Here is a 21,998-nt window from a genome sequence, read left to right on the forward strand (position 1 = left end):
TCCTAGTATAATAGTAGCAATAAGTAATTTCAATTGTTTGTTTGTTCTTTTTAAATCAAAGTGTGATAATAATGAGTCGTACTTAGGTAGAACAAACATAAAAACAAATAAATAATTAAAATACGATAAAACGGGGAATATTATTATCTCAGAAGAATGTTGTGCTTTTCTTTGTCTAGAAACAGAAGCTGCACAAAAAGAAACGTTTTGCTCATTGACAAAACTGAATTTTATTGTGAAAGGACTGGGAAGAAGAATTTTTCGCACATGCGTAGAATAAGCTAGGTTTCCGGTTCGGCTCAGTTGCTGGTAGTTCCTCCAGTCTAGGTCGGTGAGGAGTGGAGACAGCCAGGTACCGAGCTGAAATGTCGGACAGCGGGAGTCAGGAAGCCCCGAAAACACGGATACCCAGGCCGACGGTTGGCAACAAAGTGACCGTGGTACTCGGCGCTCAGTGGGGCGATGAGGGGAAGGGGAAAGTTGTGGATCTGCTGGCACAGGACGCGGACATGGTGTGCAGATGCCAGGTACGTTAGGTGAGCTCTGTCGTCAGGAGAGAGTCCGCAGGTAACTGCTGCTCGTTAGCTGAAACACCCGCCTCTCTGATGTTCTGCCGCATTCTTTATGAAAACCTACTGTCAGCTTCCGACTTCCAGCCACTCAGTGGGAGCTGTCACGCCACGGAAATATTGCGCGAATCATGCAAATACAAATCTGCACGAACTCGACAGCAATACATTCAGCTCCTTTTATACAGCACCTCTGTTTCGTGCCGGGCTTCACCCGTACTGTCCCGAACTACCAATACCCAACATAACAGGTGCGATTTCACCAATTTCACACCTCGTGAAAGTGGTTAGCACCGGAAAAAGCGGGGTCTTCCTCCCCCTTTTTTCTGTCATCCTCACAAGACCGTGTGAATTGAATCCAACAAGCCAGCGACTATTTCCTGGCTGACGAACATCCCAGGCAGGCTGGCTCTCTGTGTTTTTGCTAAAGTCACCTTGAATTCCTGCTAGCTGCCTAGCTCCCCAAACACCTGTAAAGCTGTGGTGACTTCATGTGCACACGTAAAACAGATACCTAGAGCTGGTTATTTAAAGAGAGAAGGCGCAAAACAGCGGCTATCCTCGGTTTGTGTTTATTCTCGCCGAGCTCTTCATTAATGCTTGTGTCTTGGCGGTATTGGCACAATTAAAGTTATCTTAAGGCATTTTCTTCTTCTTTCTTTTCTTCTTTTAAATCTTAATTGCTGTTGGCCTCAAAATTGACCCGTGTTGACATTTGACAGCGTTTCAAACGTCACCCAAAATACACAAAAATATAAACTTTAAAAATGTGCAGGTACTACAAACTCTAACACACTGATGCTGTTGGAGTCAAACTAGAGACTCTTGAAACTCTGAAGTTGTACATGCCATGTCTCTGTGTATGTTTTTATGGGACAGTGGTGACATGCGATCTATCTGTGCACCTGCTGGTCTCTAAAGTGTCATGGGAGGAATTGCTAAACAGTGCAATAGTAAAACAGCACAGGAGGGATGTGTATGGGGGCACAAAAGGAATAGAGGTCATACAGAGGTCAAAGGTTTCCTTGAGAGAGGGTACCTCAGTGCCACGGTGGAAAAGTGGGTAATGGTGTTGCTTCACATAAAGAAGGTTCCTGGTACCAAGCCTGTCTGCGTGCAGTTTGCCTATATGAGTACTCCTTTTCCTTGTACAATCCTACGACACACATTGGTGAATTGATCATAGATGTGAGTTGCAAAAAGTGCTTGAAGTTTACAGTACTGTATGAATATGTGGTTACAGTGTAACTTGCAATTAAAGGCACTTTGAGTGGTCAGTAAGGTTATTTTTCCTCCAAAAACAAGTGTTGTAAAACCTAAAGAATGCCCTCTTCCTGCTTTCTGAAGCATTAATTAAGGATTACTAATTGATTACTAATAATCAGCATTTGTTGTAGACACTTACTTTACCTCATAATAAGTGACGCACTTCAATTCTTTTTATATGAGGACTTTATATACACTCCACAATGCTTTTGTATGTTTTATACAAAAGCATTTTAGAGCCATGTTTATACAAATTCAAAAGTAGATGGAGAGACTGGCATAAGGACTGTTTTCAATACTTGGATAAAAATCCTTTGCGGTCAATGACTGCCTGAAGTGTAGAAACCATGGACGTCACCAAATGCTGCGTGTCCTCCCCTGAGATGCTCTGCCAGACCTTAACTGCAGCCAGCTTCAGCTGCTGCTTGTTTGTTTGCTCTCTTGGGTTGAGATCAAGTGACTGACTATGCCATTGAAGAATATCCCCTTTCTTTGCCTTGTACGGTTTCTTTTAAAGCATGCTTTATTTACATTGTTCATTTGCTCTGTGAAGCGTTGCCTGGTCAGTTTTGCAACATGGAGATTTGGGTGAATCTCCATGTTATAAGGAATATTGACGTGACACTTATGGTCCTCTGTAACCATTACCACGATGGTCACAGAGTGGCACAGCTTGCTTTTAGAGAGATTTTAGTGTTTTAGCTTTTTTTAAATCTGTTAACTGCATAGACAATGGCTAGAGCCACTCATTGGTTCTTTTGACCATCTTTTGAAGCCAGACATGACAATTGAGGCCTGACGGTGACACAGAGGACACTACACACTCATTGGCTAACAACTTGTAGTTGACAAAATCATGAGCCAGTGAGCATACCCTAAGTAGTCCTCCAGACTCTAATAATGACCACAATCTACAAAATTAATTTCACCTTTTTAATTTAGCAAGACTAAAGACCGAGCCCATAATCTCACATACAATAAAATTAAGCTTGCTAGTAAAATGGTGACAGTACAAAGACTGCAAGGACTTTTGAATTGCATCCACTGTGGTTTCCTCATGCAAAATGAGTGGATTCAACTTTAAAATACCCGGATATGTTATCCCTGGGCTTTTAATATGCCTCTCCTCTTTTTGTCCAGCCTGTATCTGCCCTTGATCTGCTTAAATAAAAAGGTTTAAAACCCTCAGTTAAAAAGAAATTCTTAAAACCCTGCTGTTATTGTGGAAAGCAACAGAAAGAAGACTGCTGACGTCTGGCAAGGCTGCATCAGACTGCTTATATTAGGGCTGTGATGTATGTTGTTACGCATCATACAGTGTCTGGATTTGAAATGCAGCAACCTTATGTTTTGGACTGGTTTAGGTATTGCCTTAGCAACAAAACATGCAAACTAGTCAGCTGAGTGTGTTGTGTTTGCAGAACAATGCGCAGGACTTCCTATTTTGGAAGAAAAGGCATCAAAGCTTTGCAGATCGCAAACAGGCAGTTTGTCAGCCTGAATCTGTGCATGTAATGCAGTGAGGAGTGGGGAAGCAAACTAATCACAGTATGTTTTACAAGCCTGCCAGGCTTATGCACCAGGTTTATTATTTTCTTTTCTAGGCAAAAGCTTCAACGGTTAAGTCTGTCTCTGTTAACTGTTTTTGTATGCATTTAAACAAAAAGCAGGTGAAATTAAATACTTTATCGCTCTGTCACAATGAGGTAAAATGTGATTTTGGTACTTCCTCTTCATGCTGTAAGAGGGAAACAAATAAAAACCCCAGTGCCTCCCTCCTCTTTCCAGTAATCCGGCTGTGCCTACGCACAATTAATAACAGCGTCAGGATAGTCCACATCAATTCACTGCAATGTTAATTTATCCTCCGTATACCCACTTCTTGGTTGCAGCAACTGCGATGACAGATTTTCCACCATGTCCCTGTAGTAATTGCACAGATTGGCTCAGAAACACACTGGTTTAAATTCTTCTTGGCAAGGTGTGAAAATCTGATTCAGAGGTTTGAAACTTGCTTGAGAGAAGTGCCTTAAAAAGAGAAAAGCATCACACCGTTTCACCTTAAAGATCTGATCACTAACATATGGTGAATGCATTTATGATGTGTTGTTCTGGCCTCCAGCACTGTAACTTTTTTGAAAATTAGACTCAAGATAGTCCTTTCAGCTCACCTAGCTCATGGGTGTCAAACATAAGAACCGGGGGCCAGCATCGGCCCGTTAAAGACCCCGATCTGGCCGGTTGGATGGTTATGGAAAATGTGAAGGAGGGCATAGCAAAGCAGTATTTCTTTACCATGTAGACAAAGTGAGGCAAAATGTTGAAATATCTCTTCTTTGTCTTATATTAAAGTATCTAATTGATTAAATATGCATTTAAACTTTTTACACTGTCAGAAATTGGAGTTTCAGCAGTCCATCCCACATAAGATCAAAGTAAGCTGTTTGTGGCCCTCGATATAAAATAAGTTTGACATCCCTGCTCTAACTCAAGCTCAAACCTGCACTCTTCCACTAAGTAGACTCACAAAGCTCCTACCAAGTGAACCGGCAAAATATTAACCATATCCTCTAATCAGGCAGCGATACCAAAGCAGTTAAAATGCATAATAAACATCTCAAAATTATGATTTAAATCTGTTTGACAGCAGATGGGGAGGATTTCCTGTTAAACTGATAAGCACTATAAGCAAACCTTGTTCCTAATAAAAAAGCAAAGCTTAATAACACCTTGTGATGTGCACTTGGTTCAATTTTTAATTAAAATTTTAATGTTGGCTTCCAAAATTATAAAACAAGATACTGAGATAAAACAATTACTGCACCACATTTATTGCTCTCCACTCAAAAAAGTCCAAATTAACCCACAACAGTCTGTGGCTTCTTTCTTTTTTTTCAGCTGAAATATAATTAATGTTTAAAGAAGTCGATGTAATTATACAGAATTGCTCGATAAGCCTAGAATTACTTTTGGAAAGTGCGTGTATAAACCTGTCAGATAATTTCAACAGGAGCCAAAATAATTGTGGTTTATAATTCTGCTGTAATCAAACAGCCTCTTTCACTAACGCAGACGGTCCAGTGAATCTGCCGAGTGCTCGTGAAAACTGGTTGTTCAGGAAACTCCCTTTTCCGTCCAGTTGTCTGTCAGGCGACCCTGCACAGACGTGCTTCCCCTCACTGCATTATGATGTTATGACATGTGTGCTTGATGTGTAAGTGAGCGGTGAAGTGCTGCAGCAGGCACCCTTAGTCTTTTTATAAAATCAGCTTTGCCAAGCAGTCCTGCTCAGTGTCCCTTACAGCCCAGACCTCTAAGATGCTGTTGGTGACAGTTGGGTGTGTGAGTCAGAGGTGTGTAGCAGACAGGGCGTGATACCAGCAAAACACATTTACAGTAATATATTTCTGTACAAGCTGCTCACACCTTTTAAACGTTTAAACATTCGTTGAATGCACAATGCGAAGACAATTCAATCAGTGATTAAAGTAAACTGTGACTGCGTGCTTTTAACAAAAGGAAAACATACAAACTGTAAAGTGTTATAGCTGAGTACATTGATGCCTATGTGGGATTGAAATTACTCAACACGTACTTTAATAGCTGATTATTTAAGTAGTTTTCTAAACAACAGCTCCAGATTGTCATATTTTTACTTTTTTATTTATCATTTTGGACAAAGTGTTTTTCACTATTCAGACATTTTACAGTTAAAAGTTTAGAGTGGCTCGATCACCTGATCGGAGATGGGAAACGTACCTGATGCAGAACAAAGGGCTGTGAAGCAAGGTTATCTGGTGAAACTGATAATACTTCCTCTCAAGTTTTAAAGCCCATTTTGTCCAGTTTTGTTTACAGTGTAGGTTTAGCTTACAATGGTTTGTATTATAATGGTGTACGAGTTCAGCTGGAGACGTGGTTGCCGCACGTCGACTCAGTTTCTATAGAGATGTTTGCAAAAGGAAAAGAAAACAGAGACTGTTGCCCTGTTAGCCCTTCGACTTTGATGCATTTGGTCTTTCAAGACTTAAAGGGATCCGATAAAAATCGTATAAATCATCTGTAATGAACTGAAGTCAGACCTTCCTACCAGAAAAAGAGGGGAAATATCAAACCACGGCAGGATTTTTCCTGGCTCACAACAGGGATTCACATAAGGAGAACTAATCATTAGTTTTTATATGCAGGAAAGCTTCTGCACAGTGACCAGTTAGAGGCAGATGCTGGCGGTCAATTTTAAGTTAAAGACCCCTGGGCACAACTATGTGGTGGGACCAGAGCAACTTGGTTTGATTCAGCTAATCTCATCAATAACACAGTCAGATCTACTGCTCACGGATTAATGTTGAAAGAGTAATAAAGTATAGAGCTCAGAGAGCTTCTCGGGTAAAATACTCTTGCCCAATTAGAAAAGGAACTTTCTTTGTTGAACAAAACATAAATAATAATGCAGGTAAAATATTCTCTCGATATTCACTGCTTTGGTCGAGAGCTGCAGCAACCCCTGCACTGGTCAGGGCAGCCTGGCTCCTTCATTTAGATTGGACCAAAGTTTCACGTCATAAATTCACTGCATTGCTAGTTTTTCCATTTTCCTCCATCACTTCTGTTTCATTCGTTTTTGTAGTACTGTATCATTTAGCCAGCTGACTCTGAGAGTTACTACTAGCCTCACCAGTGTGTATGATGAACTACTGTGTTCTACCAATTATATCATTTAAATAGATCTGCGTTTTGGTAATATATAGATTGAGGAAACATTTAAACAAATACAGTTATATTGTTTTTTTTCATTTGCCCGTTGGATGGGCTCCTAACTGTACATGGGCACGAACCCAGAATGGAGTGGAACAAAGCCTAGGTTTAGCTCATCTGGCCAAAGGATATCTCAGTCTCCTTCTGTGCTTCTTTTTTGGGCCTTTTATTTATTCATTTATTCATTTATTTTCGAGTGGAAGGCCAAAACTTTTTAGAGGGGGCTTCTAAATCTTTTTGAAAAACCCCAATCTGTTAAGGTTGCTCGGGGTGTGATCACATCCAGCCTTAGCTTAAACTACCTGCCTGTTTTATGTTTTTTTGCTTGCATCACAAAGAAGAAAAGTAACTGTGAGCATCCCCAACAGCTAGTTAATATCTTATAAATATACATACACGCTCCAAGTTCTGGAGTATGGTATTTGATTTTATTTAATGATTGATTCGTAAGATGTAGTTAATCTTTTGCAGCATTGTAAGGTAGTACAGAAAATGACAGTGACCTGCAATTTAGTGTCAGAGTACACTTGAGTAAGGCAAATGGTTGCCAACAAAACATGAGCCTGTTTAGGAGGAAGATCCTGTCCTCACTATGACTCCCTGGTTCTCAGAGACAAAGTGTCAGGTACAACTGATCTGTTTAGCAAAGTTGTTATCTGGCATTAAATGACTGAACAGAACGGAGTTGGTGCTGAACGGTTTTGACTGTTTTGCACATTACTTGATTCAGATGAAAAGCGGCAGCGCTAAAAAAAAGTCCCTGTTTTTGTGCTAACACATGGGATTCAGTGTGGTAACGTGAACACAGTTTGGTGAGGCGTCAAAGCTTTTTTAAAATAAGTCAAATGTAATAACTATATTTAGTTTAAAAAGCAGGATTTGTGGTTGAAGTAGTCCAGTGTTCTCCCAAACTCTCAAAACGTCTATGAAAAGTGTTTCTTTCTCCAACTGCAGATACTGTGTCCCATCAAGCATCACTTTTCCTGCTGTGGTATATCACAGTATCTTCTGTGAAAAAAAACAATATTTATCTGACAGCGATCTGAGATATAAATACTGAGTCGTACCCAGCCTCTGAAAATGTAAATGTCTTTGAATCTACTGAACCCACTGCTGTCTCTGTGTAAAACTCTGTGGGTGACATTTGTAAAAATCAGGTTTATCTTGCAGGTAGGATCTAATAATGAGTCTGATGAAAAGTATCATGTTCATCATCAAGGCTGAGTGTTATCCAATTATCATGATCATACTCAAAAAGTCATTCAGACTCTAAGTTTTTATTGAGTTTTTGGCCACCTGCTGACCACCTGCTGACCTGCTGGCCACCAGTTCTAGCGATGTGTGCCTGCTGTTCGCTGTTTGGTATGCCCAGTGGGTTTGAGCAGTTTGGGTTTTCTTTTCAGTGCTATTAGTTGTAAAAGTAAAAAAAGAAGAGAAAATATAAGTGTGAACATCAAAACCGCTGAACTGAGCTCATTTTGGAAATCGATGCTACCTAAAAGATCAGATGCGCCAGCAAGACATCGACTTACCCAACTTACCATTCTGACATAGCAGTAAAAACAGAGGCGTTGAGACATTAAAATCTTATACATTGAGTAGAAGTTTCTGCTTGCTCTTTTCTAAGCTGCTTATTTTTGCAAAATAAATGAAATCTGAGACCAACGAGTGCTTTTCAAAAGTACCGTACTTGCATCACAACATTAATGAGAGGATGGGGCAAAAAATGCATTTTAAACACATTAACCAAATAAAGATCCAAAGATTGGATCAGCTTAAGATCTCTTAAAGCTGAAGCCAAATAATCTGTAAATTAATCTTATGTAATTATGTCTTTCAGAAGAAACTACCAGTAGCGCCTGATGACGTAGGGATTGACTAATTGTCCAGTTAATTCCAATGGCTAAGAGATGCATAGCTGCAAGATGAACTCATGTTTTTCCTTTCACATCAAAGCATTTATCCCAGGTTAGAGTCGCATGATTCATTATTACCAACAGCAAGGTCAGATTTTTCCTCAGGTCCTTTATCTATTGTCAAAAAGCTTCTACAGCTTTAGTTTTGTCTCTTTTTTAATAATAGTAATCATTTCTGTTATTGTTGAAGTATGTTTGCATAGCAGAGACCTTCTATTGTACCCTTAGAGCAGTAATCACACTGCCCCTGCAGTTCCCAAACTAAAGGGCAGTAGGTGACCATTGTAAAAATTTGTGTCTTGTGATGGGTACGAGAAGCCGATCATGGGACTGCTGGAAGACCGGAGTTCTTCGGTTCTTTGGGGGGATGGGGTGAATCGTAAAAGTCATATCTAAAAAGGAGAGGCATCTGCCCCCCATCTGTTTCCCCTCTCCACCTTCAGGGTGCTGCTGTAGCCAGGAATAACTCCATGTGACCAAAGCACATGCTGAGCCTGATTTATGTCCACAGGCATAAGTTGAATAGGCACCGTGGGTTGTGGGTAGTGACGCAAGCTGCAGCAGAAAAAATGGATCAGCAGTTTAATTTTTCATCACAGCAAAAGAAAAAGAAATTTAAAAAATGAAGTACTTGCTTAAGTATCTGTTTGTTTCTCCCCTTCTTTTCCGTGTACCTCGTGTTCTTTTTTACCTTAACATCTGACTGATAAACATGAAGAAGAGAGGAGTAAAGCAGGTCAGATTGTGATGTTCTAGTCCAAGAACTCACCGTTCCTTTTCTGGGTCCCCCCCATTTTTATCTCTAAAGTCAGATGTGCTAAATCATCTGCAGGCGTCTGTGCTACATCCTATCAGATTAACTCACAGAAGCATGATTAAATACAACAAGATTAAATGGTCTCTGCTTGTCTGAAATTGTAGTTTCCTTTAGCCAGTGGATGTCTTGTGCTGCAAACAAATTGGTGTACAGATATAGTTCAGTACTGAGCGTCTACACACCGATAGTGATACTGCTTTCGCTTCTCAGAACCTGCACTTCCAAGAGTCCACAGTCTGAATGATTAGCTGATTTTGTTCTTGTCATAAATTTGTCATCACTATTGTGATTTATCATCACTATTATCATAAAAAAAACTGATGAGGTTCTGTTTTCTCACCGACTTAGCTGTCAGGCAGATAGCGTCGTCTTGTTAAGTGTGAGGAGTTGGCCTTTTATACATGTCAAAGTCAGTTTAAGTGTTGGCGAGCGTTGCTGCAAATGTGAACAGTGTTTGTATAAAGTTGCACAGAGTCTGATGAGCTATTATAAGTGTCGTTGCTTTGCCTCACTGGTTAAATACTTAAAAATTAGAAATCTGAGTGTGGAGTTGGAAAGAAGTAGCATTACCATATCCTTTTTTCTTGCTAGTAATCTCTTCTCAACTGTAGAAGATTATTGAGGCCATATAAGCTGCTAATAAGGCTCAATAAACAAAAAAGACAGATTATGGTTAATATAGGCACCAATTTTGACAAGAAAAGGACTGAAGAGCTTGTAAAGCCCTATATAAATCTAAATTCTGAGTATTAGAACCTGTAGACAAATTGCATATTGTTACGCAAATATTATAAACTTCAGTCTAGCTTTTACTTTTGTAATCACAGCTTGTTGTAAGGAGGGGCGCAAGAACTCGTTATTCCTCCAGCTTCATTTCCTTTCTTGGAGTACCATGTCCTTCAGGCGTAACTACGAATATTTCTTTATTATATATTCTTAAAGTGTACGTTTGTAGTTGTAGAGTCTTGACAGAACATGTCGCTGTGTTTGGGTGTGCAGACTAGAGGATTATGAACGCGTTCTTAACACACATTACCAACAGTTCGTTTGACATGCCCTTCCATGCATCTGTCAGTAGGTTTAAACTGGGTTGATACCTCTGCTTTCTGACCTCAAAGTAAACAGAAGTTTCTAAGCAACAGCGCAGAGCAACACATACCCTAACAGGCAGCGCTTCGTGGTTTGTGTATGATGCTTGTTGCTTCTCGCCAAACTATTTGGCTTTTCAAAACAAAGTTGGAGAGCCTCCTCTAGTTTCTGTTTGGCTTTAGTCATCAGTTTCTGTTTTTCCCCCCCCTCTCTCCCTGCAGGGCGGCAACAACGCAGGACACACAGTGGTGGTCGACTCAGTCGAGTACGACTTTCACCTCCTACCCAGCGGCATCATCAACCCCAAGGTCACCGCTTTCATTGGTGTGTATTGCATGCAGAAATACACTTACATTGCTGCACGATACAAACACAGTTCCTCGCTATTTTCTTCTTGAACTGATCGCGATCCCTTTTAGTTGGCTGTTCGTCATCGCTCATATAGCCTCCATCCTGACGACTCTTACAGCGAGTGCGATCGGCTTGACTCGGAGCCAGACTGCAGGCTACATCGTATCCACCCATCTGCAGTAATTTCATTAGCTAATGGATCCAACTTTTCCTTTAAGGCTTCCAGTCCCTGTACACATCTGCAGTTGACCACGTACAGTCTATCAATACTTAATACTGTTTCTGCTTTGTTTTTGCTTACGACTGTGGCACTCATGTGTAGAGGCTTATTTCTGTTTGTTGTGACATAACTTTGCCTCCTGTGTAGATTTTGAGAACGTCTCATTTAGTGGGCACATTCATTCTGACAGTGTCATTAAAAGAGCTTTTTTAATGCTTTTATAGCTAATTTCCTTGTTTCCTATATTTAATTTGGTTAAAGTAATTACCTCATTGCCTCCACGTAATGAAGCTCCAGTTAAAAGCTAATTAGAGCCAGCTGTTTGAATACTCCAGTGAGTAAAGAAAGCTCTGCTCTGTCTCTTGGCATTACATTCAGGCACACCTAAGACTGCTTTCACAATGACGGGCGCTGACTTTGGTTTAGATGCAACTTACACACAGTCGAATGAAGCGACTCTGCCCACAAATGGGAATGATAAGCTTATCTTCCAACTAAGTTAAAACATTTCCAGATGCAGGCTATCCTGTTTGGCCAGTTCCGCATTCAGGTTTGCTTCCACTGTGGTCTGAACAGCAGACAGTATAGAACAAACAACAGACAAGGCAAATTTAGCGTCACCTATATGTATTTTGAACCATGATGCGAGGAGTAATGGGTAGATCTGACTGAAACGAACACTGGTTGGTGCTCATGAAACAACTGTAACTGTACAAAAGTCTTGATTAGCCAGGATGAGTGTGTTCAAGGTCACAGAAACTTTCGATGCGACTATTCGCTGGAAACAAAATCACTTATCTGTGAAAGTAACTGTCAGCTCTGGCCAGAAATGAGAGGCTGGTATCTAAACGCTTTGTGCCCTGGTCAGAGGAGAGATTTAAGATTCAGTAACACATCTGTTAGTGTCTGGGTTTCAGAGGTCACACTCTCTCTCCTCATTTGCCCTTAATTTTCACTCTCTCAGAGCACAAAGCTGCTTGATAGAGGCTGACTGCACAGTAACACCAGCAGGCTGAAGTTAATACAGTGGAGTGCTATAAAGACAGGGTTTAAATTTGATCAGGTTTATTTTAGTTCATCCAGAGTAATAAGCCTGGATTGGCCTCGATATCACTCCATAGAGCTACTCAGGACATCTCCGATCGACAGCATCACAAATGACAGCCCCCAACAGAGCTGCATCATCAACAGTGTGTGAAGCATAACATGTCAGAAAGTTTGACTTGTCTTTGTAATAAGTTTTGTTTCTAATATCATTAATGAAGCCTCCGTTCTGTTCAAACATCCCAAAGTGTGACATTGTGGTGATGATAGAATTTTATACTACCTGTAATTTCTCTGTTGTAGGACAATCTGAACCTTCACTGTGGCATTGAAACATTTTACTTTCGTATCAAAAGTCACTCTTCTTTCTTTAAACATAATTTTGTGTATTCTTTAAGGGATCATAAACCAAAATAGGGCATATACTGATAGTTTACAGAGAAATAAACTCAGCTTTGACTCTTTTGATTTGAAACCAAGAACTGTAATGTCACATAGCTTTGTTTTTACATCAGGCAATGGTGTGGTGATCCATCTTCCAGGCCTGTTCGAAGAAGCAGAAAAAAATGAACGCAAAGGAAAAAGTGAGTGCTGTACTTACTTTTTTTTTCTTTTTCTGAGCAAAACATGGTGTTAGTTATCTGTGTGGAACTCACAGCATATATGCGTGTGTAGGTCTAAAAGGCTGGGAGAAACGGTTGATCATCTCGGACAGAGCACACATTGGTAAGTCCTCACAGATCTGCCCCTGCACTCGTTTACTTTAGAGAGTGTGCGACAGTTTGAATGCATGCAAGAAGAAGTGTGTGTGTGTGTGTGTGCGCGCGTGTATGTGTGTGTGAATGCGGGAGCTCTGCTTTCTTTGAGGTGTGTGAGTGTGTGTGTGTCCTCTCTCCCTCCTTCGCAGTGTTTGACTTCCACCAAGCGGTTGATGGCGTTCAGGAACAGCAGAGACAAGAGCAAGCAGGCCAGAAGTAAGAAACCTGTTGCTTACAAATGGCTGCAATGTACACACAGCGTGCACACACTTTAAGTTTCAGGTACTCCGTATATTAGCAAACACAGCTTCAAACACTAAAGTTAGTCGTTGATTGAATAAATGCCACTCCTTGTGTTCCTTATCTTGGATTGCGTTCTGTTTTCGGTATTCATCTTTGCACTGAGTCAAGCTTTTCTTTCTTTTTGTCATGTGAATCTTAGTCAGGCCTCTGGATAGTTTTGCAGTTTGCTGTCACAGGGTCAGGGTACTATTCCACATGTTACACACTAACAGCTGCCAGCGGTAGCTGCTAGTGGTGCACCGGATCACGGTTGAGCCGAAATCCGAACCGATCCCGCTCCACGGTTCGGTATGCGCGTGATCCGAAGATTCGAGAAAGGGGAAAAAAAGGTATGTGTATGGTGCGCGTGGTGGGTCTGTCAAGCGGTGGTTATGGCCAGCGCTAGCGGTCCAAGTGGCGGAGCAGAGGAGTTTGCGGCATTTAAGCAGCTCTTTGCTGCCCAATCCAACCAGGCTAAAGATATTACAAAAGCTACTGGGGTGTTTAGCTGCAGACGGGAGGCCGTATTCCGTTGTGCAAAACAAGTGGTTTAAACTGTGATAAACGTGCTTGAGCCACGCTATGATATCTCGTTGCGCGTCCACTTCAGTGACAAGATCGTTCCAAGCAAGTATGCGCAGGAGAAGTTTAAAGTTATGGCTGAACTGTCCCAGGCATCTTCTGTTGCCTTAACTACAAATGGGTGGACCTCCAGGTCAACGGAAAGCCACGTGACCATGACCGCTCGTTATATCACAGCGGAGTGGTAGATACAAAGCCCTGTACTGCCCTATAGATCACATTAGATTAGATGAAACTTTATTTATCCCTCGGGTGGGTTCCTCCGGGAAATTCAGTTTCCAGTAGCACAGCACCGACAGAAGTTGCAGAATCTGAGCAGAAATATACCATATATACACAAATATAAATACAGAGTATACAAAGGGGATAAATAGAATAATTAGGAATAAGAATACAAGGAATGGCACATTTCAAGTATTGTGAGTCTATTATACCGTTGGATATTAACAAAAACTATTGCACAGTGAAAAGGCACTACAGCTTATTTGTTGCCCCTCCTTTGTCCCCGTTTCCCCTCCCTCTCCCCTCCAGCGAGGAGTTAAACAGTTTGATGGCGTGTGGGACAAAGGACTTTTTAAGTCTGCTGGTCCTTGACTTTGGGAGAAGCAACCTGTCACTGAACAGACTCCTGGTTGTTTATGGCCGTATGCAGAGGATGCCCAGCATGGTCCATAATGTCCATATTGCACCTTAATTTGTTTTTATATAAGTGCGTGGAATGAATCTTCAGTTGAATGTTTTTTAATAGGCAAAAAATACTTAAATAAGTAAATGGCGAGTCAAATTTTTGTCTTTTTTTTTCTATTTTTGCTGATCCGAAAATTGAACCGATCCGAACCGTGAGATTTTTGATCCGTTGCACCATTAGTAGCTGCTGAATGCGGTTAACAACAGTATGACTGTAAATCCAGGTAGAAGAATGTTACGGCACCTTTGAACACGATCCCAGCATGTTGGATTTCTTCTATAAACATCTTAGTCTCCTTTCTATAAATAAACACGACATTGATCCTCACATACAAACTTGAAGCACTGACATTTTTTGTAATAACACCTAAAACTGCTCCCACCCTCGGCTTTGCAGAGCATCGTGGTGACTCTCGGCTCCATGCACACCTTTCATTTTCTGTGTTCTCATAGTGTAATTTTACACAAGGATCTCTGAACATCCACTCTGTGCACTCATCGCTAAACAGCTGAAAGGCAAAGAGACTAGATGGTGAACATCGTGGAGGATTTAGCAGCCAAAATGCCAGATATTTCCACGAGGAGTTAAAAGCGGATTATTGGACTTAATGTCATCCTGTTGCTGCTCGATGTGTAAATATTCAGCTGTTAAACAAAACAGCTTAAAACATAATATGTTAATGTTGTTTGTAGTCCGTCGGGAGGTTTAAACTGGGTAATTGCTGCCAAAGAGTGTTATAGTACTTTGGAAGATAAACCTCATTCACACAGACCTAGAGACCGGTCGACAACGTCCTCTGGCAAATTCCAGCCGCTAGGGAAAAATTTTCATCGACAACTCGGTCAATCACATCTGCTTTTGTGTGATTTGGTTGCAGAGAAGGAACACACAAAAATCGCCTTGTGATTGCTTTATTCTCCCTGCAGATGCAGTTTTCATTTTAATCTAATTTAATTTAATTTAATTTCTGGCTTGCAGTGAAACTTGAAAAAGTTCTGAGCAACACTGAAATGTTGACCAGCCACCTTGAAAGTCAAAAGTTTGCCACACTTCGCATCTTAAAAGGTCTAACTTTTTGAAGGTGAATGTTTGTGTTGAATTTTTCACACTTTCCACACTGTTTGGTGAGTAGTTAGTGTTTCCGGTCAAGTTGACATCTTCCATACAAACTACTGGTGTCTGTGGCAACCTGCCTGTGACCATCAGCAACCACTCGTTGGCTTGCTAATCTCAGAATACACATTTTCCTCTAGACCGGTGGTTACCAGGAGGTCACTAACCGGTCTCTAGGCCTGCATGAATGGAGTTTAGCAGTCGATTTCACAGCAGCTGCCAGCAGCCTGTTGGGGAATGCATGATTTTCATTTGTGACCAGAGACCACCAGATGATTTCCCACAGGTCTCTAGGCTTGTGCAGGTGAGGCCTTAATAAAAGCATTTTTAATATCTCTTGCTGATGGTTTCAATAATAGGTTTACCTGCCATCAGACAGAGTAAGAGGGCCTTACTCTGTCTCTACTATTAATTAAATCCTCACAACAAATGGGAGTCTGTCTAGTCTAGTGTCGTTAGTTTGTGTCATTGTGTGACTTGGGCCATTTCATGGGTCAGTACAGACCGAAAGTAGTTTGTTAAATTGTAAAAGTCTCAGAAAATAAACCAGGATTTATTTGCATGAACAAATCTACAGACTCTTCTGTGTGCTCCCTCACCTGCACAGTTAATTTATTTTGTATGAATACCTTTAAACTTTGAGTTATTTTCCAATTTTGGGGACAGAATTAGCTAGATCCTGTAAAATGTAACAGAACTATATTCATATATACAATACTGTTTTATTCTGTATCTGAAACCATATGGATACATATCACAGAGCCCATTATATTATATATAGTAACTTAAAAAGATAGATATAGCATTTTCTCCTTTACTTATTCACACATAGGCTTATCTTTACTTTGCATGTGTGCACGAACGTCTCTCCACAGTGACACTGTGCGTGTAACCTACGCTTTCCTCTGCCTGGAGGCGTCCTCGGAGAAGTTGGAGGGCAGGCAGAGAGTAGCAGCCCTGCAGCAGGTGTTGTTTCTGTAGCGCGAGACAGAGTAGCACAGCTTCAACAAGTGACTAAGTAAAGCAGCAGGCTCCTGCTGACGGTCTGCCTTCTAAACTCTCCACAAGGACACAAGCAATAAAATAGGTAGTAAAACGAGATATTCAATCATCTAATTCAGTACTCGCCCGGGCACTGCGTCATACTGATATGTGTGAGGAATGTTATGCTAAGCCCGAGGAACATTCAGAATGCTAATCTAAATTCAGACCCAGCATACTCCTGTTAAAAGCAGCCACGGTCCCAAACTCACAGCCGGCTCACGTGTTTCTGAGAGCGACAGAGTGCATGTGCTTTAATGGCCGAGTCATTATAAGCTTTCAGCAGATTGCGATGTCAGGCTGGTGGATTTCCAGCATCTGCAGGCACGCTGTAGTGTAAGGTCTGCTGAAAGTCAGAGCAGAATACGATCACAGAACCAGGCAACACAATTCAGAGTGCTGGAATATCACAGCAGCCGGTGTTATACTGCTGATCTAACCTCACACATTTAAGTTAGTAACTCTCAATTCCATGTTATAATCAAGATTCATAATCAAGATAATTCTACCATAAAATTAAAAGTGTCTGTAAAACAGTTCAAGGCTGGGATCTCTGTGCGACTGTCATAAATTTCATCTCTGACAAATTTACCAGCATTCCAAGTAAAAAAGAAACAAAAACTTTAATATATAAATTAATATTTAAAGTTTTCTACAAATATTTGAAAAAAGATGATGCGTCACTCATTCCCAGCTTTGCACTGCTGTAAGATCACTCATTTGCCAGTGAAATGGACATTAAGTTGCACACATTTAATTTTCCACTTGTCTAATATTTCTTTTCAAATTTTGTTGCCTCACTTTAAATGTAAAGTCTACTATTCCGTACTGTATTCAAACTTTGGGGGTAAAGCTCAAATTAAATCCAATTTAATTCCACTGAAATATCATGCTTTATATTGCACAGTTTTTTTTTTATCACAGCTATTGTAGATTCGGCTCCCCTTTGCGTCAGAAGTGACTTAATTGTTGTCGCACAGATTCCACAAGGAACTAGAAACACTCCTGCTGCTCTGTTTGAACTTCAGCAGGACATCTTGACCATGTCTGCTTGCTGAATTGCACCGAGTTGCTGCCATATAATTGGCTGATTAGATATTTGCATCAGTGAGCGGTTGAACAGAAGTACATAACAGAATAGCCAGTGAGTGTAGTGTTTCTGAGTTTGTTCCCAGTTGTACTTAAGAGTTCATCCCTTTTCAAACATCTCTGACAGTTGTATTTAAATAAGTGTTATTAAGATGTCAAATGATGCAATATTTCAGATAAAGCAAAAATGTGTTTAAAAATAAATCAAAGGTTTGTACGACTGGACTTTCCTTCTTACTTTCTTACTTCTCTGGCAGAAACAGCTGACTTTTCACTCATGCACATTGGCACATATGGTTACTGGATACTACATGAGTTATATTGGCTGCACTGATGATGAAGTGCAATAACTGTAGGGCATATTTATCTATTTCTGTTCTGTAGTTGCATGTATGGTGTAAATATTCTGCTGTGCCAAGACTTCCTTTTAATAGGGCGTCTTATTAGAGGTACATGATGACATGGTAAGCTTTTGTATGTAGATGTGTATTTAGGTGGGCATGCTGTCTCTGTAGTAATTCTGTGGTGATAGCACGTCAGACTGTAATACTCTAGTGTGAGAAGATGCTTTCTGTCTGAGTTTATAATATTTTGGAGTCTGTAGAGAAGAAGCAAATGGCTCAGTGACAGTTAAACATCTGCATTTTGTCATTTTTCAGAGAATAAAAGTTTCCACATCACGAGTTCGGACTTGCTAGTCTGTGACTATAACTTGAAACCGTTTTAGTGATATTAAATGAGAGGTGGCAGGTCAAATGTTTTTTATGTTGTATTGTTTTAGAAACAGCGTAATGAACTTTTGTTCTTGTGATAACCACTGAGCTGCACCTTTTTCATTTGTGTGCAACTGTGCATAGCATGAAATGATTTTACAGTTTCAGAGTTCATGTTGCGGAGTAAGACTGCATGTAAATGCTGTTTTTCTTTTCTCTGTGTTTCCTTCCCTCCTCTCTTGGCCTTGCTCAGCCTCGGGACGACAAAGAAGGGGATTGGTCCGGTGTACTCGGCTAAGGCGGCACGCTCCGGGCTCAGGATATGTGACTTGCTGGCAGACTTCACACAGTTCTCTGAAAGGTCAGTCTCACCAACAACATTATATATGTCACATCTACCTTTCAGAATACAGGTTTGGACACTGGAAAGGCCCACAGTCTATAAACACTCAACATGCAGTGCTCGTTCACCCTGATCACTTTTGCATATCAGCAGCAGGAGTCTGGTTGTCTGGTAACTGTTGCTGTTGTGCCAGTATCACAAAAAAAGCTTTAGACCATAGTTTAGACCATAAATGATATAAAACTTGGATGCAACCACCGTGTTACCCATTGGTTAGTAAAATAGTGTTTCCACCATCGCCATCTAGTGTTTTGAAACGGCATGTGACCAACCAGTGGGTGAATCTGGCTGTGAAACCGCAAGCCTGTGAAAGTTGCTAGCTAATGAGCGTACCCTGGAGAATCCTCCTGACTTCTACTTTCCAAAATGAACTCCAGGTTTTATTCAGTGTAATCTTAAACTAGTGATCGAGTCCGTAAAGTTATCAGGAAAGCGTTCACAGAGCTCACAGAGGAAGGCAGCTGAGGGTCACTTCCCCACAGACTTCCACCAGTGGATTTGCCCCATTAATAAGTAAATGTAAATGAGACATTGAGTCTCAACGGGACTGTCTCTGTAAGTAAGGGTTAAATAAAATATCTTATCTTTACTTTTCAGAAGCTGAAGTTGGTGTGAAGCTGGTTGTTTAGTTTAGTTTCAGGTGGACTGGTTTGCAATTTAAATATGCTGCATTAATAAACAACTGTAGAAGTGAAACAAAAATAAAGTTGAACTGTTTAAACACATTTCATTTCTGCAGTCACCGCTCAGCCTACCCTGACAGCGACACTGTCACTATGCAAAGGTTTAAGATTACTAATTAATTAAAGGCTGAGTAGTATTTTATATCTTTTGAACCACCGAGCTCAGAAATTTTAACTGGCTGACGAGCCTTTTTTCGGTGCCATAAACTCAGGCGCTTTTACTGGAAGCAGATCTAAGCAGGTGTTCAGATGAAATCCAGCTCTGTAAGTTGCTTCACTTACTCAGAGTTGAAATTCAAGATGGTTCAGCTGTTATGGTCATCTCAAGGTGGTTTTGAATACTTACAGGGAGGATTTTACAACTTAGGTGACGGTTATGCAAAGTGATTAATTAAAATAAAGTTTCCAACCAGTTGCTACCTGCTGTAGTAACTCATTGTGATTAAGGAAGCAACCCCAAAGTATTCACACAGACCAACAGAAATCTGCTAGTGTTATTTAACTATAATCATTATTCAAGTGAAAAGCACAAGTGGACATGTCACAGTATGGGAGGGGAGTTTTATGGAGGGTAATGTAAAAGGAAAATAAGAAATAAGAAATATAAAAAAATATCTTTATCTCATATGTATTCTTTTAATAATCATTGGAGGTAGAAAAAAATGAGTTTGATCGCACAGGCCTAGTAGGTAACACCATGATAGACATTTGAATTTCTATGCTAAACCCTTCTACTTTCACTGACCTCCTTCAAAGGGTTGATCTCTTTCTGAATGTGGCCATTCCTGGTTGTTCCTACTTCCCCGCCAGAAAAGGAGGGGGGAAATAGTCCAACCGATAGTTATTTTCTGTGCTGCTATTTTTCATTTGTGTTAAAATGCAAACAAAAATGAAAAGTGTGACCAAGGTGCATGAATGATTGAAATAAATCAGAATCATTCTTTGTTGCAGGTATAAAGCTTTGGCCCAGCAGTACCAGTCTATGTACCCCACTCTAAAGATCGACATAGACGGAGAGCTGCTCAAGTTAAAGGTAATAAAACTAAAAGGAAATCTGAAAACATTTAGCTGTGCTCTTTGCAGATCTCCCTGTATTTTATTTATTATTTATATTGGGTTTTTTGCGAGTTTTTTTTTATTTTTTATTTTAGGACTATGTTGAGCAGATCAAGCCCATGGTAAGAGATGGTGTGCACTACATGTACGAGGCACTTCATGGTCCTCCTAAGAAAATCCTGGTGGAAGGAGCCAATGCAGCGCTGCTGGACATCGACTTTGGTCAGTAAATCAGTGTTTACTTCACTTCTTTGTTTCTTTGTGCTAACCTGTAGTGTCAGTATAAATCTTGTTTCTGATTGCAAAGTGCTGTTTAGTGCACCCACGGTGAGCTGATGACGTTGTCCAAGAAACACTTAAAGCTTTGTGATGCTCTTTGCAAAAGCCTGCATGGAGCTCAGGGTAGGGACGATGGTAAGTTTAAGCGTTATTATTGCGCTTTGTGCATCTGGGCTTGGCGTGCACAATCACAAGTTCAAACCACTCACCTGTGCATGAGCACGGAGGCACCCTGAGTCTATCGGTCAGTTGATCAGAATTAGAGGGCCTCTTTAACTGTTCTCATAATACTTTAAAGTATGACAATTTGATTGTTCCTTTCATTAAATGATACGGTAGACTTAACCATAATATCTCTCTGTAAGAGCATAAACCTGTCATTGAGAGCAGATTAAATTACAGTCAAAGTTCAACATGATCCAGAGACGATGCCTGTAGTTTCTGTGGTGTCAGAGCGAAACACATCCCCTCTTTCTGACAGGCTGGATCTACACATGATCAGAACATGTCACATGGGAGCATGCAGGGTGTCGGCGTTTACATAAAGAGCACTTTGACAGGACACGCTTGATGGTTTAGACACCAAAACTGCTGTTTGATTACACAACAGTCTCTCCTCACAATGGGTTTACCTCCATGTCAGCAGCCTCCAGCAACTGGTTTTGTGATCCCAGCACTTATTTGCTTTTAAAAATTTCCAAGCATGTCATTTTTCTGATTGATTGTTCTGTTTGTGTCGGTCTGTCTGTATGTTTCCTAAGGTGCAACCGCAGGTCTAATCAGACAACAGGACAGACTAGGAAAATTACTTTAAATTTAACTGAGTGTCACGTAGAAGCCATCTGGTTTCTAGTCCAGTCACAGCTTGTTTTGCAGGTTTTGTCACAAATCTCTGGACAAATATGAAAGCCTTTGTACAAATCAGTACAAATCAGGACACTTGCTAAAACAAGCCTGCGATGACATCACCTTTTCAGAGCTCACACCAGTAAAGGAGATGTGACATGAGAAAGTATGACCCGACTTCACCTCTGGTGTCGTTGCAGGAACGTACCCGTTTGTGACGTCGTCCAACTGCACGGTGGGCGGGGTGTGCACGGGCCTCGGGATGCCGCCTCAGAACGTCGGCGAGGTTTATGGGGTCGTCAAGGCGTACACCACAAGAGTGGGCATCGGTGCTTTCCCCTCAGAGCAGAAGAATGTACGAGCACACACCGATACGAAATATAAACACGATAAAAGTTTGGTTCAGATCGGGTTTTATTTTTAATAAGCACGACTTCA

The 21,998-nt window shown here is 40.8% G+C and overlaps 1 protein-coding gene across 1 annotated transcript in view; it reads left to right on the plus strand.

Moving 5' to 3' along the window:
- Window positions 1–262: 262 nt before the first annotated feature.
- Window positions 263–21,998, plus strand: part of adss2 (adenylosuccinate synthase 2) — a 28,642-nt gene continuing 6,906 nt past the window's right edge. The window contains exons 1-9 of the mRNA XM_026189533.1: window positions 263–527; window positions 10,634–10,736; window positions 12,543–12,611; window positions 12,703–12,753; window positions 12,935–13,001; window positions 18,547–18,654; window positions 20,331–20,412; window positions 20,531–20,657; window positions 21,761–21,915. Coding sequence (XP_026045318.1) covers window positions 366–527; window positions 10,634–10,736; window positions 12,543–12,611; window positions 12,703–12,753; window positions 12,935–13,001; window positions 18,547–18,654; window positions 20,331–20,412; window positions 20,531–20,657; window positions 21,761–21,915 — 924 coding nt within the window. The 5' untranslated portion in view covers window positions 263–365. The remainder of the gene's footprint in view (window positions 528–10,633; window positions 10,737–12,542; window positions 12,612–12,702; window positions 12,754–12,934; window positions 13,002–18,546; window positions 18,655–20,330; window positions 20,413–20,530; window positions 20,658–21,760; window positions 21,916–21,998) is intronic.

Source organism: Astatotilapia calliptera, chromosome 13, assembly GCF_900246225.1.
Source record: "Astatotilapia calliptera chromosome 13, fAstCal1.2, whole genome shotgun sequence".
NCBI classification, from domain to species: Eukaryota; Metazoa; Chordata; class Actinopteri; order Cichliformes; family Cichlidae; genus Astatotilapia; species Astatotilapia calliptera.